The sequence below is a fragment of the Hyperolius riggenbachi genome, chromosome 1, assembly GCF_040937935.1.
Source record: "Hyperolius riggenbachi isolate aHypRig1 chromosome 1, aHypRig1.pri, whole genome shotgun sequence".
Classification (NCBI taxonomy): domain Eukaryota; kingdom Metazoa; phylum Chordata; class Amphibia; order Anura; family Hyperoliidae; genus Hyperolius; species Hyperolius riggenbachi.
Window position 1 is genome coordinate 690,550,660 of NC_090646.1, and position 27,493 is coordinate 690,578,152.

At 50.5% G+C, this 27,493-nt stretch overlaps 1 protein-coding gene across 1 annotated transcript in view; it reads right to left on the bottom strand.

Moving 5' to 3' along the window:
- LOC137544753 (myosin-IIIb-like) overlaps positions 1 to 27,493 on the bottom strand; it is a 418,671-nt gene that overhangs the window by 259,899 nt on the left and 131,279 nt on the right. Inside the window, exon 10 of the mRNA XM_068265847.1 lies at positions 7,347 to 7,463. Within this exon, the coding sequence (XP_068121948.1) occupies positions 7,347 to 7,463 (117 nt within the window). The remainder of the gene's footprint in view (positions 1 to 7,346; positions 7,464 to 27,493) is intronic.

Consider the following 27,493-nt stretch of genomic DNA (forward strand, 5'->3'; position numbering starts at 1 on the left):
AGGGAGTAGGTGAGGGGGGTACAGGATGGAGTAGGTGAGGGGGTACAGAAGGGAGTAGGTGAGGGGGGTACAGGAGGGAGTAGGTGAGGGGGGTACAGGATGGAGTAGGTGAGGGGGGTACAGGATGGAGTAGGTGAGGGGGTACAGGACGGAGTAGGTGAGGGGGGTACAGAAGGGAGTAGGTGAGGGGGGTATAGGATGAAGTAGGTGAGGGGGGTACAGGATGGAGTAGGTGAGGGGGGTACAGAAGGGAGTAGGTGAGGGGGGTATAGGATGAAGTAGGTGAGGGGGGTACAGGATGGAGTAGGTGAGGGGGGTACAGGATGGAGTAGGTGAGAGGGGTACAGGATGGAGTAGGTGAGGGGGGTACAGGATGGAGTAGGTGAGGGGGGTACAGGATGGAGTAGGTGAGGGGGTACAGAAGGGAGTAGGTGAGGGGGTACAGGAGGGAGTAGGTGAGAGGGTACAGGACGGAGTAGGTGAGGCCGTGAGGGGGTACAGAAGGGAGTAGGTGAGGGGGGTACAGGATGGAGTAGGTGAGGGGGGTACAGGATGGAGTAGGTGAGGGGGTACAGAAGGGAGTAGGTGAGGGGGGTACAGGATGGAGTAGGTGAGGGGGTACAGGACGGAGTAGGTGAGGGGGGTACAGGAGGGAGTAGGTGAGGGGGGCACAGGATGGAGTAGGTGAGGGGGGTACAGGACGGAGTAGGTGAGGGGGGTACAGGATGGAGTAGTTGAGGGGGGTACAGAAGGGAGCAGGTGAGGGGGGTACAGGAGGGAGTAGGTGAGGGGGGGACAGGACGGAGTAGGTGAGGGGGGTACAGAAGGGAGTAGGTGAGGGGGGAACAGGATGGAGTAGGTGAGGGGGGTACAGGATGGAGTAGGTGAGGGGGTACAGAAGGGAGTAGGTGAGGGGGGTACAGGATGGAGTAGGTGAGGCCGTGAGGGGGTACAGAAGGGAGTAGGTGAGGGGGGTACAGGATGAAGTAGGTGAGGGGGGTACAGGATGGAGTAGGTGAGGGGGTACAGGACGGAGTAGGTGAGGGGGGTACAGGACGGAGTAGGTGAGGGGGGTACAGGATGGAGTAGGTGAGGGGGACACAGGATGGAGTAGGTGAGGGGGGTACAGGATGGAGTAGGTGAGGGGGGTACAGGATGGAGTAGGTGAGGGGGGTACAGGATGGAGTAGGTGAGGGGGTACAGAAGGGAGTAGGTGAGGGGAGTACAGGATGGAGTAGGTGAGGGGGGTACAGGATGGAGTAGGTGAGGGGGGTACAGGATGGAGTAGGTGAGGGGGTACAGGATGGAGTAGGTGAGGGAGTACAGAAGGGAGTAGGTGAGGGGGGTACAGGATGGAGTAGGTGAGGGGGGTACAGGATGGAGTAGGTGAGGGGGGTACAGGATGGAGTAGGTGAGGGGTGTACAGGATGGAGTAGGTGAGGGGGTACAGGACGGAGTAGGTGAGGGGGGTACAGGATGGAGTAGGTGAGGGGGGTACAGGATGGAGTAGGTGAGGGGGTACAGAAGGGAGTAGGTGAGGGGAGTACAGGATGGAGTAGGTGAGGGGGGTACAGGATGGAGTAGGTGAGGGGGGTACAGGATGGAGTAGGTGAGGGGGTACAGGATGGAGTAGGTGAGGGAGTACAGAAGGGAGTAGGTGAGGGGGGTACAGGATGGAGTAGGTGAGGGGGGTACAGGATGGAGTAGGTGAGGGGGGTACAGGATGGAGTAGGTGAGGGGTGTACAGGATGGAGTAGGTGAGGGGGTACAGGACGGAGTAGGTGAGGGGGTACAGGAGGGAGTAGGTGAGGGGGGCACAGGATGGATTAGGTGAGGGGGGTACAGGACGGAGTAGGTGAGGGGGGTACAGGATGGAGTAGGTGAGGGGGGTACAGAAGGGAGCAGGTGAGGGGGGTACAGGAGGGAGTAGGTGAGGGGGGGACAGGACGGAGTAGGTGAGGGGGGTACAGGAGGGAGTAGGTGAGGGGGGTACAGGATGGAGTAGGTGAGGGGGGTACAGGATAGAGTAGGTGAGGGGGTACAGAAGGGAGTAGGTGAGGGGGGTACAGGACGGAGTAGGTGAGGCCGTGAGGGGGTACAGAAGGGAGTAGGTGAGGGGGGTACAGGATGGAGTAGGTGAGGGGGGTACAGGATGGAGTAGGTGAGGGGGTACAGAAGGGAGTACGTGAGAGGGGTACAGGATGGAGTAGGTGAGGGGGTACAGGACGGAGTAGGTGAGGGGGGTACAGGAGGGAGTAGGTGAGGGGGGCACAGGATGGAGTAGGTGAGGGGGGTACAGGACGGAGTAGGTGAGGGGGGTACAGGATGGAGTAGGTGAGGGGGGTACAGAAGGGAGCAGGTGAGGGGGGTACAGGAGGGAGTAGGTGAGGGGGGGACAGGACGGAGTAGGTGAGGGGGGTACAGGAGGGAGTAGGTGAGGGGGGTACAGGATGGAGTAGGTGAGGGGGGTACAGGATGGAGTAGGTGAGGGGGTACAGAAGGGAGTAGGTGAGGGGGGTACAGGATGGAGTAGGTGAGGGGGTACAGGACGGAGTAGGTGAGGCCGTGAGGGGGTACAGAAGGGAGTAGGTGAGGGGGGTACAGGATGGAGTAGGTGAGGGGGGTACAGGATGGAGTAGGTGAGGGGGTACAGAAGGGAGTAGGTGAGGGGGGTACAGGATGGAGTAGGTGAGGGGGGTACAGGACGGAGTAGGTGAGGGGGGTACAGGATGGAGTAGGTGAGGGGGCACAGGATGGAGTAGGTGAGGGGGGTACAGGATGGAGTAGGTGAGGGGGGTACAGGATGGAGTAGGTGAGGGGGGTACAGGATGGAGTAGGTGAGGGGGTACAGAAGGGAGTAGGTGAGGGGGGTACAGGATGGAGTAGGTGAGGGAGTACAGAAGGGAGTAGGTGAGGGGGGTACAGGATGGAGTAGGTGAGGGGGGTACAGGATGGAGTAGGTGAGGGGGTACAGGATGGAGTAGGTGAGGGAGTACAGAAGGGAGTAGGTGAGGGGGGTACAGGATGGAGTAGGTGAGGGGGGTACAGGATGGAGTAGGTGAGGGGGGTACAGAAGGGAGTAGGTGAGGGGGGTACAGAAGGGAGTAGGTGAGGGGGGAACAGAAGGGAGTAGGTGAGGGGGGTACAGGATGGAGTAGGTGAGGGGGGTACAGAAGGGAGTAGGTGAGGGGGGTACAGGATGGAGTTGGTGAGGGGGGTACAGGAGGGAGTAGGTGAGGGGGGAACAGAAGGGAGTAGGTGAGGGGGGTACAGGATGGAGTAGGTGAGGGGGGTACAGAAGGGAGTAGGTGAGGGGGGTACAGGATGGAGTTGGTGAGGGGGGTACAGGAGGGAGTAGGTGAGGGGGGTACAGGATGGAGTAGGTGAGGGGGATACAGAAGGGAGTAGGTGAGGGGGGTACAGGATGGAGTAGGTGAGGGGGGTACAGGATGGAGTAGGTGAGGGGGTACAGAAGGGAGTAGGTGAGGGGGGTACAGGATGGAGTAGGTGAGGGGGGTACAGGACGGAGTAGGTGAGGGGGGTACAGGATGGAGTAGGTGAGGGGGCACAGGATGGAGTAGGTGAGGGGGGTACAGGATGGAGTAGGTGAGGGGGGTACAGGATGGAGTAGGTGAGGGGGGTACAGGATGGAGTAGGTGAGGGGGTACAGAAGGGAGTAGGTGAGGGGGGTACAGGATGGAGTAGGTGAGGGAGTACAGAAGGGAGTAGGTGAGGGGGGTACAGGATGGAGTAGGTGAGGGGGGTACAGGATGGAGTAGGTGAGGGGGTACAGGATGGAGTAGGTGAGGGAGTACAGAAGGGAGTAGGTGAGGGGGGTACAGGATGGAGTAGGTGAGGGGGGTACAGGATGGAGTAGGTGAGGGGGGTACAGAAGGGAGTAGGTGAGGGGGGTACAGAAGGGAGTAGGTGAGGGGGGAACAGAAGGGAGTAGGTGAGGGGGGTACAGGATGGAGTAGGTGAGGGGGGTACAGAAGGGAGTAGGTGAGGGGGGTACAGGATGGAGTTGGTGAGGGGGGTACAGGAGGGAGTAGGTGAGGGGGGAACAGAAGGGAGTAGGTGAGGGGGGTACAGGATGGAGTAGGTGAGGGGGGTACAGAAGGGAGTAGGTGAGGGGGGTACAGGATGGAGTTGGTGAGGGGGGTACAGGAGGGAGTAGGTGAGGGGGGTACAGGATGGAGTAGGTGAGGGGGATACAGAAGGGAGTAGGTGAGGGGGGTACAGGATGGAGTAGGTGAGGGGGGTACAGGATGGAGTTGGTGAGGGGGGTACAGGAGGGAGTAGGTGAGGGGGGAACAGAAGGGAGTAGGTGAGGGGGGTACAGGGTGGAGTAGGTGAGGGGGGTACAGAAGGGAGTAGGTGAGGGGGGTACAGGATGGAGTTGGTGAGGGGGGTACAGAAGGGAGTAGGTGAGGGGGGTACAGGATGGAGTAGGTGAGGGGGGTACAGAAGGGAGTAGGTGAGGGGGGTACAGGACGTTTTTTTCCCCGTCCTCCCCAAAAATCGATAATCACTGATCAGTACCTTGTTCACCAGCCCTCCCCCCCCCTCCTCCCTCCCCCCACTTGTATATGTGCGGGCATAAATCAATTTGAGGCATAGGTTATGAAAGTGTCATTTGTATTGTTTATGTGTAATTCTTACATAACATGAACCTGACCATAATTTTTATGATTTTTTTAATTTTTATATATTCAGATTTTTGATAAAATGGTTGTGTGTATACTATTTTTATATAGGTGCCTTTAAGATATATGCTATAATTGATGCATGTTCCTATATGATTTGAAGAATTGATGCACAAGGTGGGTTACCGGCCCTATTATTTCATCCAATGTATTTGATGGGTTATTGGCCAGTCACTCCGCATCAGCACTATTGCAGAAAGCAAGTGCTCGGATAGATATAACACGGTGAGACAGCTGTAGATAGCCGAGAGAAACGGCACAATCGCCGCACTCCTGCTGAACCACCGTCCTTTCATCCATAAGGCCACCGTCCCTCTGCGCTCCAACCTGCGCTTCCGGCTATTGGAACGCAAGCGCACCATAGAGATGTGGGCGGGTGAGACGAATGAGTGACAGACAAATGGGATCTGCTGCATGTGTTTTTGCACAATGATGTACGTAGCAAACTTTGTTATCAATACTGAAGCACACTGGCCAGGTTTCCAGTAGAAATAGCAACATTGAAACTTGGGCAAAATCAGATCCCGGTTAATATCAATAATAATAAAAAAAGAGGGGGCAGATACCCTGCGGAAGTGTCACTGTTAGCTTAATGTGTCTTTCAGTGTACTTTTATGAAATAAATGATTATTGTTTTTTACAGTTTGGTGTATGTATGTTAGGGTTATTATCTATTTTTATTTCAGTTGCTCCAGTTTTATGTTGCCTGAGGAAGCGGGCGTTAGACTCACGAAACGCGTTGCAAGTTGTATTGTGGAGTAAGAATAAACTGAATCCTTTTATGTGAATATTTTGCAATCTGTCATTTTTGGGGAGGTAAGTCATCCAGTACCCCCCAGTTTTATGATTTTTAATTTATAGTGATTTTATCCTTTCGGTGCCTCTGTACTTTCGTGCACACACAGTACACACAAACTTTCATAGACACACAGTACACACACACGTTCATAGACACACAGTACACACACCTGTTCATAGACACACAGTACACACACCTGTTCATAGACACACAGTACACACACCTGTTCATAGACACACAGTACACACACCTGTTCATAGACACACAGTACACACACCTGTTCATAGACACACAGTACACACACCTGTTCATAGACACACAGTACACACACACGTTCATAGACACACAGTACACACACCTGTTCATAGACACACAGTACACACACCTGTTCATAGACACACAGTACACACACCTGTTCATAGACACACAGTACACACACCTGTTCATAGACACACAGTACACACACCTGTTCATAGACACACAGTACACACACCTGTTCATAGACACACAGTACACATACACGTTCATAGACACACAGTACACATACACGTTCATAGACACACAGTACACACACCTGTTCATAGACACACAGTACACACACCTGTTCATAGACACACAGTACACATACACGTTCATAGACACACAGTACACATACACGTTCATAGACACACAGTACACACACCTGTTCATAGACACACAGTACACACAAACTTTCATAGACACACAGTACACACACACGTTCATAGACACACAGTACACACACCTGTTCATAGACACACAGTACACACACCTGTTCATAGACACACAGTACACACACCTGTTCATAGACACACAGTACACACACACACGTTCATAGACACAGTACACACACCTGTTCATAGACACACAGTACACACACCTGTTCATAGACACACAGTACACATACACGTTCATAGACACACAGTACACATACACGTTCATAGACACACAGTACACACACCTGTTCATAGACACACAGTACACACACCTGTTCATAGACACACAGTACACACACACATTCATAGACACACAGTACACACACCTGTTCATAGACACACAGTACACACTCACGTTCATAGACACACAGCACACACACCTGTTCATAGACACACAGTACACACACCTGTTCATAGACACACAGTACACACACACGTTCATAGACACACAGTACACACACACGTTCATAGACACACAGTACATACACACGTTCATAGACACACAGTACACACACCTGTTCATAGACACACAGTACACACACACCTGTTCATAGACACACAGTACACACATCTGTTCATAGACACACAGTACACACACACCTGTTCATAGACACACAGTACACACACACCTGTTCATAGACACACAGTACACACACACCTGTTCATAGACACACAGTACACACACACCTGTTCATAGAGACACAGTACACACACACCTGTTCATAGACACACAGTACACACACCTGTTCATAGACACACAGTACACATACACACGTTCATAGACACGCAGTACACATACAGTACACACACTCACGTTTATAGACACACAGTACACACACACCTGTTCATAGAGACACAGTACACATACACCTGTTCATAGACACACAGTACACACACCTGTTCATAGACACACAGTACACATACACACGTTCATAGACACACAGTACACACACCTGTTCATAGACACACAGTACACATACAGTACACACACTCACGTTTATAGACACACAGTACACACACACAGTGTACACACACTACAAGTACACAATATGTAAACACACACTACACAAACATGGTCATAAATACAGAAACACACACATCACTTACCTATCTCCTGCACCAGGGCCCCGGCCTCCACATCACTAGCCAGCAGTTGGTTCACCTTAGTGACAATCCAGCCAAACATGCGAGCATAGACCACACGAGCAATGGAGTCTCTGGAATCTGTGTAAGAAAAAAGCATAAATCTGTTTGAGCAGAAGATGTACAGATGCTGAGCAGGAGCAGAGTGTAACCTGCACACATGAAATGCAGCCTGTAGTCTCATGAGTAAGCCATCAGAGGATGTATATGCTGAGCAGGTGCAGAGAGTAACCTGCACACATGAAATGCAGCCTGTGGTCTCATGAGTAAGCCACCAGAGGGTGTATGGATGCTGAGCAGGAGCAGAGTGTAACCTGCACACATGAAATGCAGCCTGTAGTCTCATAAGAAAGCCATCAGAGGGTGTATGGGTGCTGAGCAGGAAAAGAGTGTAACCTGCACACATGAAATGCAGCCTTTAGTCTCATGAGTAAGCCATCAGAGAGTGTATGGGTGCTGAGCAGGTGCAGAGTGTAACCTGCACACATGAAATGCAGCCTGAAGTCACATAAGAAAGCCATCAGAGGGTGTATATGCTGAGCAGGTGCAGAGTGTAACCTGCACACATGAAATGCAGCCTGTAGTCTCATGATTAAGCCATCAGAGGGTGTATGGGTGCTGAGCAGGAGCAGAGTGTAACCTGCACACATGAAATGCAGCCTGTAGTCTCATAAGAAAGCTATCAGAGGATGTATGGATGCTGAGCAGGAGCAGAATGTAACCTGCACACATGAAATGCAGCCTGTAGTCTTATGAGTAAGCCATCAGAGGGTGTATGGGTGCTGAGCAGGAGCAGAGTGTAACCTGCACACATGAAATGCAGCCTGTAGTCTTATGAGTAAGCCATCAGAGGATGTATGGATGCTGAGCAGGAGCAGAGTGTAACCTGCACACATGAAATGCAGCCTGTAGTCTCATGATTAAGCCATCAGAGGGTGTATGGGTGCTGAGCAGGAGCAGAGTGTAACCTGCACACATGAAATGCAGCCTGTAGTCTCATAAGAAAGCCATCAGAGGGTGTATGGGTGCTGAGCAGGAGCAGAGTGTAACCTGCACACATGAAATGCAGCCTGTAGTCTCATAAGAAAGCCATCAGAGGATGTATGGATGCTGAGCAGGAGCAGAGTGTAACCTGCACACATGAAATACAGCCTGTAGCCCCATGAGTAAGCCATCAGAGGGTGTATGGGTGCTGAGCAGGAGCAGAGTGTAACCCTACACACATGAAATGCAGCCTGTAGTCTCATGAGAAAGCCATCAGAGGGTGTATGGGTGCTGAGCAGGTGCAGAGTGTAACCTGCACACATGAAATGCAGCCTGTAGTCTCATAAGTAAGCCATCAGAGGATGTATGGGTGCTGAGCAGGAGCAGAGTGTAACCCTGCACACATGAAATGCAGCCTGTAGTCTCATAAGTAAGCCATCAGAGGGTGTATGGGTGCTGAGCAGGGGCAGAGTGTAACCTGCACACATGAAATGCAGCCTGTAGCCTCATGAGTAAGCCATCAGAGGATGTACGGGTGCTGAGCAGGTGCAGAGTGTAACCTGCACACGTGAAATGCAGCCTGTAGTCTCATGAGCAAGCCATCAGAGGGTGTATGGGTGCTGAGCAGGAGCAGAGTGTAACCTGCACACGTGAAATGCAGCCTGTAGCCTCATGAGTAAGCCATCAGAGGATGTATGGATGCTGAGCAGGAGCAGAGTGTAACCCTACACACATGAAATGCAGCCTGTAGCCTCATGAATAAGCCATCAGAGGGTGTATGGGTGCTGAGCAGGAGCAGAGTGTAACCTGCACACGTGAAATGCAGCCTGTAGCCTCATGAGTAAGCCATCAGAGGATGTATGGATGCTGAGCAGGAGCAGAGTGTAACCCTACACACATGAAATGCAGCCTGTAGTCTCATGAGTAAGCCATCAGAGGATGTATGGATGCTGAGCAGGAGCAGAATGTAACCTGCACACATGAAATGCAGCCTGTAGTCTTATGAGTAAGCCATCAGAGGATGTATGGATGCTGAGCAGGAGCAGAGTGTAACCTGCACACATGAAATGCTGCCTGTAGTCTCATAAGTAAGCCATCAGAGGGTGTATGGGTGCTGAGCAGGAGCAGAGTGTAACCTGCACACATGAAATGCAGCCTGTAGTCTCATGAATAAGCCATCAGAGGATGTACGGATGCTGAGCAGGAGCAGAGTGTAACCTGCACACATGAAATGCAGCCTGTAGTCTCATGAGTAAGCCATCAGAGGGTGTATGGATGCTGAGCAGGAGCAGAGTGTAACCTGCACACATGAAATGCTGCCTGTAGTCTCATAAGTAAGCCATCAGAGGGTGTATGGGTGCTGAGCAGGAGCAGAGTGTTACCTGCACACATGAAATGCAGCCTTTAGTCTCATGAGTAAGCTATCAGAGGGTGTATGGATGCTGAGCAGGAGCAGAGTGTAACCTGCACACGTGAAATGCAGCCTGTAGTCTTATGAGTAAGCCATCAGAGGTTGTATGGATGCTGAGCAGGAGCAGAATGTAACCTGCACACGTGAAATGCAGCCTGTAGTCTTATGAGTAAGCCATCAGAGGATGTATGGATGCTGAGCAGGAGCAGAATGTAACCTGCACACATGAAATGCAGCCTGTAGCCTCATGAGTAAGCCATCAGAGGATGTATGGATGCTGAGCAGGAGCAGAATGTAACCTGCACACGTGAAATGCAGCCTGTAGTCTCATGAGTAAGCCATCAGAGGATGTACGGGTGCTGATCAGAGTGTAACCTGCACACATGAAATGCAGCCTGTAGTCACATGAGCAAGCCATCAGAGGATGTATGGATGCTGAGCAGGAGCAGAGTGTAACCCTGCACACATGAAATGCAGCCTGTAGTCTAATGAGTAAGCCATCAGAGGATGTATGGATGCTGAGCAGGAGCAGAATGTAACCTGCACACATGAAATGCTGCCTGTAGTCTCATAAGTAAGCCATCAGAGGGTGTATGGGTGCTGAGCAGGAGCAGAGTGTAACCTGCACACATGAAATGCAGCCTGTAGTCTCATGAGTAAGCCATCAGAGGATGTATGGATGCTGAGCAGGAGCAGAGTGTAACCTGCACACATGAAATGCACCCTGTAGTCTCATAAGAAAGCCATCAGAGGGTGTATGGGTGCTGAGCAGGAGCAGAGTGTAACCTGCACACATGAAATGCAGCCTGTAGTCTCATGAGTAAGCCATCAGAGGATGTATGGATGCTGAGCAGGGGCAGAGTGTAACCTGCACACATGAAATGCAGCCTGTAGCCTCATGAGTAAGCCATCAGAGGATGTATATGCTGAGCAGGAGCAGAGTGTAACCCTGCACACATGAAATGCAGCCTGTAGTCACATGAGTAAGCCATCAGAGGGTGTACGGGTGCTGAGCAGGAGCAGAGTGTAACCTGCACACATGAAATGCAGCCTATAGTCTCATGAGTAAGCCACCAGAGGGTGTATGGGTGCTGAGCAGGGCCAGAGTGTAACCCTGCACACATGAAATGCAGCCTGTAGTCTCATGAATAAGCCATCAGAGGATGTATGGATGCAGAGCAGGAAAAGAGTGTAACCTGCACACATGAAATGCAGCCTGTAGTCTTATGAGTAAGCCATCAGAGGATGTACGGATGCTGAGCAGGAGCAGAGTGTAACCTGCACACATGAAATGCAGCCTGTAGTCTTATGAGTAAGCCATCAGAGGGTGTATGGGTGCTGAGCAGGAGCAGAATGTAACCTGCACACATGAAATGCAGCCTGTAGTCTCATGAGTAAGCCATCAGAGGGTGTATGGGTGCTGAGCAGGAGCAGAGTGTAACCTGCACACATGAAATGCAGCCTGTAGTCTTATGAGTAAGCCATCAGAGGATGTACGGATGCTGAGCAGGAGCAGAGTGTAACCTGCACACATGAAATGCAGCCTGTAGTCTCATGAGTAAGCCATCAGAGGATGTATATGCTGAGCAGGAGCAGAGTGTAACCTGCACACATGAAATGCAGCCTGTAGTCTCATAAGTAAGCCATCAGAGGATGTATATGCTGAGCAGGAGCAGAGTGTAACCTGCACACATGAAATGCAGCCTGTAGTCTCATGAGTAAGCTATCAGAGGTTGTATGGATGCTGAGCAGGAGCAGAGTGTAACCTGCACACATGAAATGCAGCCTGTAGTCTCATGAGTAAGCCATCAGAGGGTGTATGGGTGCTGAGCAGGAGCAGAGTGTAACCTGCACACGTGAAATGCAGCCTGTAGTCTCATGAATAAGCCATCAGAGGGTGTACGGGTGCTGAGCAGGAGCAGAGTGTAACCTGCACACATGAAATGCAGCCTATAGTCTCATGAGTAAGCCACCAGAGGGTGTATGGGTGCTGAGCAGGGGCAGAGTGTAACCCTGCACACATGAAATGCAGCCTGTAGTCTTATGAGTAAGCCATCAGAGGGTGTATATGCTGAGCAGGAGCAGAGTGTAACCTGCACACATGAAATGCAGCCTGTAGCCCCATGAGTAAGCCATCAGAGGGTGTATGGGTGCTGAGCAGGGGAAGAGTGTAACCTGCACACGTGAAATGCAGCCTGTAGTCTTATGAGTAAGCCATCAGAGGATATACGGATGCTGAGCAGGAGCAGAGTGTAACCTGCACACATGAAATGCAGCCTGTAGTCTTATGAGTAAGCCATCAGAGGATGTACGGATGCTGAGCAGGAGCAGAGTGTAACCTGCACACATGAAATGCAGCCTGTAGTCTCATGAGTAAGCCATCAGAGGATGTATATGCTGAGCAGGAGCAGAGTGTAACCTGCACACATGAAATGCAGCCTGTAGTCTCATAAGTAAGCCATCAGAGGATGTATATGCTGAGCAGGAGCAGAGTGTAACTGCACACATGAAATGCAGCCTGTAGTCTCATAAGTAAGCCATCAGAGGGTGTATGGGTGCTGAGCAGGAGCAGAGTGTAACCTGCACACATGAAATGCAGCCTGTAGCCTCATGAGTAAGCCATGAGAGGGTGTATATGCTGAGCAGGGGCAGAGTGTAACCTGCACACATGAAATGCTGCCTGTAGTCTCATAAGTAAGCCATCAGAGGGTGTATGGGTGCTGAGCAGGAGCAGAGTGTAACCTGCACACATGAAATGCAGCCTGTAGTCTCATGAGTAAGCCATCAGAGGATGTATGGATGCTGAGCAGGAGCAGAGTGTAACCTGCACACATGAAATGCACCCTGTAGTCTCATAAGAAAGCCATCAGAGGGTGTATGGGTGCTGAGCAGGAGCAGAGTGTAACCTGCACACATGAAATGCAGCCTGTAGTCTCATGAGTAAGCCATCAGAGGATGTATATGCTGAGCAGGAGCAGAGTGTAACCTGCACACATGAAATGCAGCCTGTAGTCTCATAAGTAAGCCATCAGAGGATGTATATGCTGAGCAGGAGCAGAGTGTAACTGCACACATGAAATGCAGCCTGTAGTCTCATGAGTAAGCCATCAGAGGGTGTATGGGTGCTGAGCAGGAGCAGAGTGTAACCTGCACACATGAAATGCAGCCTGTAGCCTCATGAGTAAGCCATCAGAGGATGTATATGCTGAGCAGGAGCAGAGTGTAACCTGCACACATGAAATGCAGCCTGTAGTCTCATAAGTAAGCCATTAGAGGATGTATATGCTGAGCAGGAGCAGAGTGTAACCTGCACACATGAAATGCAGCCTGTAGTCTCATGAGTAAGCCATCAGAGGGTGTATGGGTGCTGAGCAGGAGCAGAGTGTAACCTGCACACATGAAATGCAGCCTGTAGCCTCATAAGTAAGCCACCAGAGGGTGTACGGGTGCTGAGAAGGAGCAGAGTGTAACCTGCACACATGAAATGCAGCCTGTAGTCTTATGAGTAAGCCATCAGAGGATGTACGGGTGCTGAGCAGGTGCAGAGTGTAACCCTGCACACATGAAATGCAGCCTGTAGTCTTATGAGTAAGCCATCAGAGGATGTACGGGTGCTGATCAGAGTGTAACCTGCACACATGAAATGCAGCCTGTAGTCACATGAGTAAGCCATCAGAGGATGTACGGGTGCTGAGCAGGTGCAGAGTGTAACCCTGCACACATGAAATGCAGCCTGTAGTCTCATGAGTAAGCCATCAGAGGATGTACGGGTGCTGAGCAGGTGCAGAGTGTAACCCTGCACACATGAAATGCAGCCTGTAGTCTCATGAGTAAGCCATCAGAGGGTGTATGGATGCTGAGCAGGTGCAGAGTGTAACCTGCACACATGAAATGCAGCCTGTAGTCTCATGAGTAAGCCATCAGAGGATGTACGGGTGCTGAGCAGGTGCAGAGTGTAACCCTGCACACATGAAATGCAGCCTGTAGTCTCATGAGTAAGCCATCAGAGGATGTACGGGTGCTGATCAGAGTGTAACCTGCACACATGAAATGCAGCCTGTAGTCACATGAGTATGCCATCAGAGGATGTATGGGTGCTGAGCAGGTGCAGAGTGTAACCCTGCACACATGAAATGCAGCCTGTAGTCTCATGAGTAAGCCATCAGAGGATGTACGGGTGCTGAGCGGTTCAGAGTGTAACCCTGCACACATGAAATGCAGCCTGTAGTCTCATGAGTAAGCCATCAGAGGGTGTATGGATGCTGAGCAGGAAAAGAGTGTAACCCTGCACACATGAAATGCAGCCTTTAGTCTCATGAATAAGCCATCAGAGGGTGTATGGATGCTGAGCAGGAGCAGAGTGTAACCTGCACACATGAAATGCAGCCTGTAGTCTCATGAGTAAGCAATCAGAGGGTGTATATGCTGAGCAGGAGCAGAGTGTAACCCTGCACACATGAAATGCAGCCTGTAGTCTCATGAGTAAGCCATCAGAGGGTGTATGGGTGCTGAGCAGGTGCAGAGTGTAACCTGCACACATGAAATGCAGCCTGTAGTCTCATAAGTAAGCCATCAGAGGGTGTATATGCTGAGCAGGTGCAGAGTGTAACCCTGCACACATGAAATGCAGCCTGTAGTCTCATGAGTAAGCCATCAGAGGATGTATGGATGCTGAGCAGGAGCAGAGTGTAACCTGCACATATGAAATGCAGCCTGTAGTCTCATGAGCAAGCCATCAGAGGGTGTATGGGTGCTGAGCAGGAGCAGAGTGTAACCTGCACACATGAAATGCAGCCTGTAGTCTCATAAGAAAGCCATCAGAGGATGTATGGGTGCTGAGCAGGAGCAGAATGTAACCTGCACACATGAAATGCAGCCTGTAGTCTCATGAGTAAGCCATCAGAGGGTGTATGGGTGCTGAGCAGGAGCAGAGTGTAACCTGCACACATGAAATGCAGCCTGTAGCCTCATAAGTAAGCCATCAGAGGATGTATGGGTGCTGAGCAGGAGCAGAGTGTAACCTGCACATATGAAATGCAGCCTGTAGTCTCATGAGCAAGCCATCAGAGGGTGTATGGATGCTGAGCAGGAGCAGAGTGTAACCTGCACACATGAAATGCAGCCTGTAGTCTCATGAGTAAGCCATCAGAGGGTGTATGGATGCTGAGCAGGAGCAGAGTGTAACCTGCACATATGAAATGCAGCCTGTAGTCCCATGAATAAGCCATCAGAGGGTGTATGGGTGCTGAGCAGGAGCAGAGTGTAACCTGCACATATGAAATGCAGCCTGTAGTCTCATGAGCAAGCCATCAGAGGGTGTATGGGTGCTGAGCAGGAGCAGAATGTAACCTGCACACATGAAATGCAGCCTGTAGTCTCATGAGTAAGCCATCAGAGGGTGTATGGATGCTGAGCAGGAGCAGAGTGTAACCTGCACACATGAAATGCAGCCTGTAGCCTCATGAGTAAGCCATCAGAGGATGTATATGCTGAGCAGGTGCAGAGTGTAACCTGCACACATGAAATGCAGCCTGTAGCCTCATGAGTAAGCCATCAGAGGGTGTATGGGTGCTGAGCAGGGGCAGAGTGTAACCTGCACACATGAAATGCAGCCTGTTGTCTCATGAGTAAGCCACCAGAGGGTGTATGGGTGTTGAGCAGGAGCAGAGTGTAACCTGCACACATGAAATGCAGCCTGTAGTCTCATGAGTAAGCCATCAGAGGATGTATGGGTGCTGAGCAGGAGCAGAGTGTAACCTGCACACATGAAATGCAGCCTGTAGTCTCATGAGTAAGCCATCAGAGGATGTACGGATGCTGAGCAGGAGCAGAGTGTAACCCTGCACACATGAAATGCAGCCTGTAGTCACATGAGTAAGCCATCAGAGGATGTATATGCTGAGCAGGAGCAGAGTGTAACCTGCACACATGAAATGCAGCCTGTAGTCACATGAGTAAGCCATCAGAGGATGTATATGCTGAGCAGGAGCAGAGTGTAACCTGCACACATGAAATGCAGCCTGTAGTCACATGAGTAAGCCATCAGAGGATGTATATGCTGAGCAGGAGCAGAGTGTAACCTGCACACATGAAATGCAGCCTGTAGTCTCATGAGTAAGCCATCAGAGGATGTATGGGTGCTGAGCAGGTGCAGAGTGTAACCTGCACACATGAAATGCAGCCTGTAGTCTCATGAGTAAGCCATCAGAGGGTGTATGGATGCTGAGCAGGAGCAGAGTGTAACCCTGCACACATGAAATGCAGCCTGTAGTCTCATGAGTAAGCCATCAGAGGATGTATGGATGCAGAGCAGGAAAAGAGTGTAACCTGCACACATGAAATGCAGCCTGTAGTCTTATGAGTAAGCCATCAGAGGATGTACGGATGCTGAGCAGGAGCAGAGTGTAACCTGCACACATGAAATGCAGCCTGTAGTCTCATGAGTAAGCCATCAGAGGATGTATATGCTGAGCAGGAGCAGAGTGTAACCTGCACACATGAAATGCAGCCTGTAGTCTCATAAGTAAGCCATCAGAGGATGTATATGCTGAGCAGGAGCAGAGTGTAACTGCACACATGAAATGCAGCCTGTAGTCTCATGAGTAAGCCATCAGAGGATGTATATGCTGAGCAGGAGCAGAGTGTAACCTGCACACATGAAATGCAGCCTGTAGTCTCATAAGTAAGCCATCAGAGGATGTATATGCTGAGCAGGAGCAGAGTGTAACCTGCACACATGAAATGCAGCCTGTAGTCTCATGAGTAAGCCATCAGAGGGTGTATGGGTGCTGAGCAGGAGCAGAGTGTAACCTGCACACATCAAATGCAGCCTGTAGCCTCATAAGTAAGCCACCAGAGGGTGTACGGGTGCTGAGCAGGAGCAGAGTGTAACCTGCACACATGAAATGCAGCCTGTACTCTTATGAGTAAGCCATCAGAGGATGTATGGATGCTGAGCAGGAGCAGAGTGTAACCCTGCACACATGGAATGCAGCCTGTAGTCTCATGAATAAGCCATCAGAGGGTGTATGGATGCTGAGCAGGTGCAGAGTGTAACCTGCACACATGAAATGCAGCCTGTAGTCTCATGAGTAAGCCATCAGAGGATGTACGGGTGCTGAGCAGGTGCAGAGTGTAACCCTGCACACATGAAATGCAGTCTGTAGTCTCATGAGTAAGCCATCAGAGGATGTACGGGTGCTGATCAGAGTGTAACCTGCACACATGAAATGCAGCCTGTAGTCACATGAGTATGCCATCAGAGGATGTATGGGTGCTGAGCAGGTGCAGAGTGTAACCCTGCACACATGAAATGCAGCCTGTAGTCTCATGAGTAAGCCATCAGAGGATGTACGGGTGCTGAGCAGGTGCAGAGTGTAACCCTGCACACATGAAATGCAGCCTGTAGTCTCATGAGTAAGCCATCAGAGGGTGTATGGATGCTGAGCAGGAAAAGAGTGTAACCCTGCACACATGAAATGCAGCCTTTAGTCTCATGAATAAGCCATCAGAGGGTGTATGGATGCTGAGCAGGAGCAGAGTGTAACCTGCACACATGAAATGCAGCCTGTAGTCTCATGAGTAAGCCATCAGAGGGTGTATATGCTGAGCAGGAGCAGAGTGTAACCCTGCACACATGAAATGCAGCCTTTAGTCTCATGAGTAAGCCATCAGAGAGTGTATGGGTGCTGAGCAGGTGCAGAGTGTAACCTGCACACATGAAATGCAGCCTGTAGTCTCATAAGTAAGCCATCAGAGGGTGTATATGCTGAGCAGGTGCAGAGTGTAACCCTGCACACATGAAATGCAGCCTGTAGTCTCATGAGTAAGCCATCAGAGGATGTATGGATGCTGAGCAGGAGCAGAGTGTAACCTGCACATATGAAATGCAGCCTGTAGTCTCATGAGTAAGCCATCAGAGGGTGTACGGGTGCTGAGCAGGGGCAGAGTGTAACCCTGCACACATGAAATGCAGCCTGTAGTCTCATGAGTAAGCCATCAGAGGGTGTATGGGTGCTGAGCAGGAGCAGAGTGTAACCTGCACACATGAAATGCAGCCTGTAGTCTCATAAGAAAGCCATCAGAGGATGTATGGGTGCTGAGCAGGAGCAGAATGTAACCTGCACACATGAAATGCAGCCTGTAGTCTCATGAGTAAGCCATCAGAGGGTGTATGGGTGCTGAGCAGGAGCAGAGTGTAACCTGCACACATGAAATGCAGCCTGTAGCCTCATAAGTAAGCCATCAGAGGGTGTACGGGTGCTGAGCAGGAGCAGAGTGTAACCTGCACACATGAAATGCAGCCTGTAGTCTTATGAGTAAGCCATCAGAGGATGTATGGATGCTGAGCAGGAGCAGAGTGTAACCTGCACACATGAAATGCAGCCTGTAGTCTCATGAGTAAGCCATCAGAGGATGTATGGATGCTGAGCAGGAGCAGAGTGTAACCCTGCACACATGGAATGCAGCCTGTAGTCTCATGAGTAAGCCATCAGAGGATGTACGGGTGCTGAGCAGGTGCAGAGTGTAACCCTGCACACATGAAATGCAGCCTGTAGTCTCATGAGTAAGCCATCAGAGGATGTACGGGTGCTGATCAGAGTGTAACCTGCACACATGAAATGCAGCCTGTAGTCACATGAGTAAGCCATCAGAGGGTGTATGGATGCTGAGCAGGAAAAGAGTGTAACCCTGCACACATGAAATGCAGCCTTTAGTCTCATGAATAAGCCATCAGAGGGTGTATGGATGCTGAGCAGGAGCAGAGTGTAACCTGCACACATGAAATGCAGCCTGTAGTCTCATGAGTAAGCCATCAGAGGGTGTATGGATGCTGAGCAGGAGCAGAGTGTAACCCTGCACACATGAAATGCAGCCTTTAGTCTCATGAGTAAGCCATCAGAGAGTGTACGGGTGCTGAGCAGGTGCAGAGTGTAACCTGCACACATGAAATGCAGCCTGTAGTCTCATAAGTAAGCCATCAGAGGGTGTATATGCTGAGCAGGTGCAGAGTGTAACCCTCAGAGGGTGTATATGCTGAGCAGGTGCAGAGTGTAACCCTGCACACATGAAATGCAGCCTGTAGTCTCATGAGTAAGCCATCAGAGGATGTATGGATGCTGAGCAGGAGCAGAGTGTAACCTGCACATATGAAATGCAGCCTGTAGTCTCATGAGCAAGCCATCAGAGGGTGTATGGGTGCTGAGCAGGAGCAGAATGTAACCTGCACACATGAAATGCAGCCTGTAGTCTCATGAGTAAGCCATCAGAGGGTGTATGGGTGCTGAGCAGGAGCAGAGTGTAACCTGCACACATGAAATGCAGCCTGTAGTCTCATAAGAAAGCCATCAGAGGGTGTACGGGTGCTGAGCAGGAGCAGAGTGTAACCTGCACACATGAAATGCAGCCTGTAGTCTCATGAGTAAGCCATCAGAGGATGTATGGGTGCTGAGCAGGAGCAGAGTGTAACCTGCACACATGAAATGCAGCCTGTAGTCTCATGAGTAAGCCATCAGAGGATGTACGGATGCTGAGCAGGAGCAGAGTGTAACCCTGCACACATGAAATGCAGCCTGTAGTCACATGAGTAAGCCATCAGAGGATGTATATGCTGAGCAGGAGCAGAGTGTAACCTGCACACATGAAATGCAGCCTGTAGTCACATGAGTAAGCCATCAGAGGATGTATATGCTGAGCAGGAGCAGAGTGTAACCTGCACACATGAAATGCAGCCTGTAGTCTCATGAGTAAGCCATCAGAGGATGTACGGATGCTGAGCAGGAGCAGAGTGTAACCCTGCACACATGAAATGCAGCCTGTAGTCACATGAGTAAGCCATCAGAGGATGTATATGCTGAGCAGGAGCAGAGTGTAACCTGCACACATGAAATGCAGCCTGTAGTCACATGAGTAAGCCATCAAAGGATGTATATGCTGAGCAGGAGCAGAGTGTAACCTGCACACATGAAATGCAGCCTGTAGTCTCATGAGTAAGCCATCAGAGGATGTATATGCTGAGCAGGAGCAGAGTGTAACCTGCACACATGAAATGCAGCCTGTAGTCTCATGAGTAAGCCATCAGAGGGTGTACGGGTGCTGAGCAGGAGCAGAGTGTAACCTGCACACATGGAATGCAGCCTGTAGTCTCATAAGTAAGCCATCAGAGGGTGTATATGCTGAGCAGGAGCAGAGTGTAACCTGCACACATGAAATGCAGCCTGTTGTCTCATGAGTAAGCCACCAGAGGGTGTATGGGTGTTGAGCAGGAGCAGAGTGTAACCTGCACACATGAAATGCAGCCTGTAGTCTCATGAGTAAGCCATCAGAGGATGTATGGGTGCTGAGCAGGAGCAGAGTGTAACCTGCACACATGAAATGCAGCCTGTAGTCTCATGAGTAAGCCATCAGAGGATGTATGGATGCTGAGCAGGGGCAGAGTGTAACCTGCACACATGAAATGCAGCCTGTATCCTCATGAGTAAGCCATCAGAGGGTGTATGGGTGTTGAGCAGGAGCAGAGTGTAACCTGCACACATGAAATGCAGCCTGTAGTCTCATGAGTAAGCCATCAGAGGATGTATGGGTGCTGAGCAGGTGCAGAGTGTAACCTGCACACATGAAATGCAGCCTGTAGCCTCATGAGTAAGCCATCAGAGGGTGTATGGGTGTTGAGCAGGAGCAGAGTGTAACCTGCACACATGAAATGCAGCCTGTAGTCTCATGAGTAAGCCATCAGAGGATGTATGGGTGCTGAGCAGGAGCAGAGTGTAACCTGCACACATGAAATGCAGCCTGTAGTCTCATGAGTAAGCCATCAGAGGGTGTATGGATGCTGAGCAGGGGCAGAGTGTAACCTGCACACATGAAATGCAGCCTGTAGCCTCATGAGTAAGCCATCAGAGGTTGTATGGATGCTGAGCAGGTGCAGAGTGTAACCCTGCACACACGAAATGCAGCCTGTAGTCTCATGAGTAAGCCATCAGAGGATGTATGGATGCTGAGCAGGAGCAGAGTGTAACCTGCACACATGAAATGCAGCCTGTAGTCTCATGAGTAAGCCATCAGAGGGTGTATATGCTGAGCAGGGGCAGAGTGTAACCTGCACACATGAAATGCAGCCTGTAGTCTCATGAGTAAGCCATCAGAGGATGTACGGGTGCTGAGCAGGTGCAGAGTGTAACCTGCACACATGAAATGCAGCCTGTAGTCACATGAGTAAGCCATCAGAGGGTGTATGGATGCTGAGCAGGTGCAGAGTGTAACCTGCACACATGAAATGCAGCCTGTAGTCTCATGAATAAGCCATCAGAGGGTGTATGGATGCTGAGCAGGAGCAGAGTGTAACCTGCACACATGAAATGCAGCCTGTAGTCTCATGAATAAGCCATCAGAGGGTGTACGGGTGCTGAGCAGGAGCAGAGTGTAACCTGCACACATGAAATGCAGCCTGTAGCCTCATAAGTAAGCCATCAGAGGATGTATGGATGCTGAGCAGGAGCAGAGTGTAACCCTACACACATGAAATGCAGCCTGTAGCCTCATGAGTAAGCCATCAGAGGGTGTATGGATGCTGAGCAGGAGCAGAGTGTAACCTGCACACATGAAATGCAGCCTGTAGCCTCATAAGTAAGCCATCAGAGGATGTATGGATGCTGAGCAGGAGCAGAGTGTAACCCTACACACATGAAATGCAGCCTGTAGCCTCATGAATAAGCTATCAGAGGGTGTATGGGTGCTGAGCAGGAGCAGAGGGTAACCTGCACACATGAAATGCAGCCTGTAGTCTTATGAGTAAGCCATCAGAGGATGTATGGATGCTGAGCAGGAGCAGAGTGTAACCCTACACACATGAAATGCAGCCTGTAGTCTCATGAGTAAGCCATCAGAGGATGTATGGATGCTGAGCAGGAGCAGAGTGTAACCCTACACACATGAAATGCAGCCTGTAGCCTCATGAATAAGCCATCAGAGGATGTACGGGTGCTGAGCAGGAGCAGAGGGTAACCTGCACACATGAAATGCAGCCTGTAGTCTTATGAGTAAGCCATCAGAGGATGTATGGATGCTGAGCAGGAGCAGAGTGTAACCCTACACACATGAAATGCAGCCTGTAGTCTCATGAGTAAGCCATCAGAGGGTGTACGGGTGCTGAGCAGGAGCAGAGTGTAACCTGCACACATGAAATGCAGCCTGTAGTCTCATGAGTAAGCCACCAGAGGGTGTATGGGTGCTGAGCAGGAGCAGAGTGTAACCTGCACACGTGAAATGCAGCCTGTAGTCTTATGAGTAAGCCATCAGAGGTTGTATGGATGCTGAGCAGGAGCAGAGTGTAACCCTACACACATGAAATGCAGCCTGTAGTCTCATGAGTAAGCCATCAGAGGGTGTACGGGTGCTGAGCAGGAGCAGAGTGTAACCTGCACACATGAAATGCAGCCTGTAGCCTCATGAATAAGCTATCAGAGGATGTATGGATGCTGAGCAGGAGCAGAATGTAACCTGCACACATGAAATGCAGCCTGTAGTCTTATGAGTAAGCCATCAGAGGATGTATGGATGCTGAGCAGGAGCAGAGTGTAACCCTACACACATGAAATGCAGCCTGTAGTCTCATGAGTAAGCCATCAGAGGGTGTACGGGTGCTGAGCAGGAGCAGAGTGTAACCTGCACACATGAAATGCAGCCTGTAGTCTCATGAGTAAGCCATCAGAGGATGTATGGGTGCTGAGCAGGAGCAGAGTGTAACCTGCACACGTGAAATGCAGCCTGTAGTCTTATGAGTAAGCCATCAGAGGTTGTATGGATGCTGAGCAGGAGCAGAGTGTAACCTGCACACGTGAAATGCAGCCTGTAGTCTTATGAATAAGCCATCAGAGGGTGTATATGCTGAGCAGGAGCAGAGTGTAACCTGCACACATGAAATGCAGCCTGTAGCCTCATGAGTAAGCCATCAGAGGGTGTACGGGTGCTGAGCAGGAGCAGAGTGTAACCTGCACACATGAAATGCAGCCTGTAGCCTCATAAGTAAGCCATCAGAGGATGTATGGATGCTGAGCAGGAGCAGAGTGTAACCCTACACACATGAAATGCAGCCTGTAGCCTCATGAGTAAGCCATCAGAGGGTGTATGGATGCTGAGCAGGAGCAGAATGTAACCTGCACACATGAAATGCAGCCTGTAGTCTTATGAGTAAGCCATCAGAGGATGTATGGATGCTGAGCAGGAGCAGAGTGTAACCTGCACACATGAAATGCAGCCTGTAGTCTCATGAGTAAGCCATCAGAGGATGTATGGGTGCTGAGCAGGAGCAGAGTGTAACCTGCACACGTGAAATGCAGCCTGTAGTCTTATGAGTAAGCCATCAGAGGTTGTATGGATGCTGAGCAGGAGCAGAGTGTAACCTGCACACGTGAAATGCAGCCTGTAGTCTTATGAATAAGCCATCAGAGGGTGTATATGCTGAGCAGGGGCAGAGTGTAACCTGCACACATGAAATGCAGCCTGTAGCCTCATGAGTAAGCCATCAGAGGTTGTATAGATGCTGAGCAGGGGCAGAGTGTAACCCTGCACACATGAAATGCAGCCTGTAGTCTCATGAATAAGCCATCAGAGGGTGTATGGATTCTGAGCAGGAGCAGAGTGTAACCTGCACACGTGAAATGCAGCCTGTAGTCTTATGAGTAAGCCATCAGAGGTTGTATGGATGCTGAGCAGGAGCAGAATGTAACCTGCACACATGAAATGCAGCCTGTAGTCTCATGAATAAGCCATCAGAGGGTGTACATGCTGAGCAGGAGCACAGTGTAACCTGCACACATGAAATGCAGCCTGTAGTCTCATAAGAAAGCCATCAGAGGATGTATGGATGCTGAGCAGGAGCAGAATGTAACCTGCACACATGAAATGCAGCCTGTAGTCTCATGAGTAAGCCATCAGAGGGTGTATGGGTGCTGAGCAGGAGCAGAGTGTAACCTGCACACATGAAATGCAGCCTGTAGTCACATGAGTAAGCCATCAGAGGATGTATATGCTGAGCAGGAGCAGAGTGTAACCTGCACACATGAAATGCAGCCTGTAGTCTCATGAGTAAGCCATCAGAGGATGTATATGCTGAGCAGGAGCAGAGTGTAACCTGCACACATGAAATGCAGCCTGTAGTCTCATAAGTAAGCCATCAGGGGATGTATGGATGCTGAGCAGGAGCAGAGTGTAACCTGCACACATGAAATGAAGCCTGTAGCCTCATGAGTAAGCCATCAGAGGGTGTACGGGTGCTGAGCAGGAGCAGAGTGTAACCTGCACACATGAAATGCAGCCTGTAGCCTCATAAGTAAGCCATCAGAGGATGTATGGATGCTGAGCAGGAGCAGAGTGTAACCCTACACACATGAAATGCAGCCTGTAGTCTCATAAGTAAGCCATCAGAGGATGTATGGATGCTGAGCAGGAGCAGAGTGTAACCTGCACACATGAAATGCAGCCTGTAGTCTCATGAGCAAGCCATCAGAGGGTGTATGGGTGCTGAGCAGGTGCAGAGTGTAACCTGCACACATGAAATGCAGCCTGTAGCCTCATGAATAAGCCATCAGAGGGTGTATGGGTGCTGAGCAGGTGCAGAGTGTAACCTGCACACATGAAATGCAGCCTGTAGTCTCATAAGTAAGCCATCAGAGGGTGTACGGGTGCTGAGCAGGAGCAGAGTGTAACCTGCACACATGAAATGCAGCCTGTAGTCTCATAAGTAAGCCATCAGAGGGTGTATGGGTGCTGAGCAGGAGCAGAGTGTAACCTGCACACATGAAATGCAGCCTGTAGTCTCATGAATAAGCCATCAGAGGTTGTATGGATGCTGAGCAGGAGCAGAGTGTAACCTGCACACATGAAATGCAGCCTATAGTCTCATGATTAAGCCATCAGAGGGTGTATGGATGCTGAGCAGGAGCAGAGTGTAACCTGCACACGTGAAATGCAGCCTGTAGTCTTATGAATAAGCCATCAGAGGGTGTATATGCTGAGCAGGAGCAGAGTGTAACCTGCACACATGAAATGCAGCCTGTAGTCTCATGAGTAAGCCATCAGAGGGTGTATGGATGCTGAGCAGGAGCAGAGTGTAACCTGCACACATGAAATGCTGCCTGTAGTCTCATAAGAAAGCCATCAGAGGGTGTATGGATGCTGAGCAGGAGCAGAGTGTAACCTGCACACATGAAATGCAGACTGTAGTCTCATGAGTAAGCCATCAGAGGATGTATGGATGCTGAGCAGGAGCAGAATGTAACCTGCACACATGAAATGCAGCCTGTAGTCTTATGAGTAAGCCATCAGAGGATGTATGGATGCTGAGTAGGAGCAGAGTGTAACCTGCACACGTGAAATGCAGCCTGTAGCCTCATGAATAAGCTATCAGAGGGTGTATGGATGCTGAGCAGGAGCAGAATGTAACCTGCACACGTGAAATGCAGCCTGTAGTCTTATGAGTAAGCCATCAGAGGATGTATGGATGCTGAGCAGGTGCAGAGTGTAACCTGCACACATGAAATGCAGCCTGTAGTCTTATGAGTAAGCCATCAGAGGATGTATGGATGCTGAGCAGGAGCAGAGTGTAACCTGCACACATGAAATGCAGCCTGTAGTCTCATAAGAAAGCCATCAGAGGGTGTATATGCTGAGCAGGTGCAGAGTGTAACCTGCACACATGAAATGCAGCCTGTAGTCTAATAAGTAAGCCATCAGAGGGTGTACGGATGCTGAGCAGGAGCAGAGTGTAACCTGCACACATGAAATGCAGCCTGTAGCCCCATGAGTAAGCCATCAGAGGGTGTATGGATGCTGAGCAGGAGCAGAGTGTAACCTGCACACATGAAATGCAGCCTATAGTCTCATGAGTAAGCCATCAGGGGATGTACGGGTGCTGAGCAGGAGCAGAGTGTAACCTGCACACATGAAATGCAGCCTGTAGTCTCATGAGTAAGCCATCAGAGGGTGTATATGCTGAGCAGGAGCAGAGTGTAACCTGCACACATGAAATGCAGCCTGTAGTCTCATGAATAAGCCATCAGATGGTGTATGGATGCTGAGCAGGTGCAGAGTGTAACCTGCACACATGAAATGCAGCCTGTAGTCTCATGAGTAAGCCATCAGAGGATGTATGGATGCTGAGCAGGAGCAGAGTGTAACCTGCACACATGAAATGCAGCCTGTAGTCTCATGAGTAAGCCATCAGAGGATGTATGGATGCTGAGCAGGAGCAGAGTGTAACCTGCACACATGGAATGCAGCCTGTAGTCTCATAAGAAAGCCATCAGAGGATGTATGGATGCTGAGCAGGAGCAGAGTGTAACCTGCACACATGAAATGCAGCCTGTAGTCTCATGAGTAAGCCATCAGAGGATGTATGGATGCTGAGCAGGAGCAGAGTGTAACCTGCACACATGGAATGCAGCCTGTAGTCTCATAAGAAAGCCATCAGAGGGTGTATGGATGCTGAGCAGGAGCAGAATGTAACCTGTACACATGAAATGCAGCCTGTAGTCTTATGAGTAAGCCATCAGAGGATGTATGGATGCTGAGCAGGAGCAGAGTGTAACCTGCACACGTGAAATGCAGCCTGTAGTCTCATGAGTAAGCCATCAGAGGGTGTATGGTTGCTGAGCAGGAGCAGAGTGTAACCTGCACACGTGAAATGCAGCCTGTAGTCTCATGAGTAAGCCATCAGAGGGTGTATGGATGCTGAGCAGGAGCAGAGTGTAACCCTACACACATGAAATGCAGCCTGTAGTCTTATGAGTAAGCCATCAGAGGATGTATGGATGCTGAGCAGGAGCAGAGTGTAACCTGCACACATGAAATGCAGCCTGTAGCCTTATGAGTAAGCCATCAGAGGTTGTATGGATGCTGAGCAGGAGCAGAGTGTAACCTGCACACGTGAAATGCAGCCTGTAGTCTCATGAGTAAGCCATCAGAGGGTGTATGGATGCTGAGCAGGAGCAGAGTGTAACCCTACACACATGAAATGCAGCCTGTAGCCTTATGAGTAAGCCATCAGAGGGTGTATGGATGCTGAGCAGGAGCAGAATGTAACCTGTACACATGAAATGCAGCCTGTAGTCTTATGAGTAAGCCATCAGAGGATGTATGGATGCTGAGCAGGAGCAGAGTGTAACCCTACACACATGAAATGCAGCCTGTAGCCTTATGAGTAAGCCATCAGAGGTTGTATGGGTGCTGAGCAGGTGCAGAGTGTAACCTGCACACGTGAAATGCAGCCTGTAGTCTCATGAGTAAGCCATCAGAGGATGTATGGATGCTGAGCAGGAGCAGAGTGTAACCTGCACACATGAAATGCAGCCTGTAGTCTCATGAGTAAGCCATCAGAGGGTGTACGGGTGCTGAGCAGGAGCAGAGTGTAACCTGCACACATGAAATGCAGCCTGTAGCCTCATGAGTAAGCCATCAGAGGGTGTACGGGTGCTGAGCAGGAGCAGAGTGTAACCTGCACACATGAAATGCAGCCTGTAGCCTCATGAATAAGCCATCAGAGGGTGTATGGATGCTGAGCAGGAGCAGAGTGTAACCTGCACACGTGAAATGCAGCCTGTAGTCTTATGAGTAAGCCATCAGAGGGTGTATGGGTGCTGAGCAGGTGCAGAGTGTAACCTGCACCCATGAAATGCAGCCTGTAGTCTCATGAGTAAGCCATCAGAGGGTGTATGGGTGC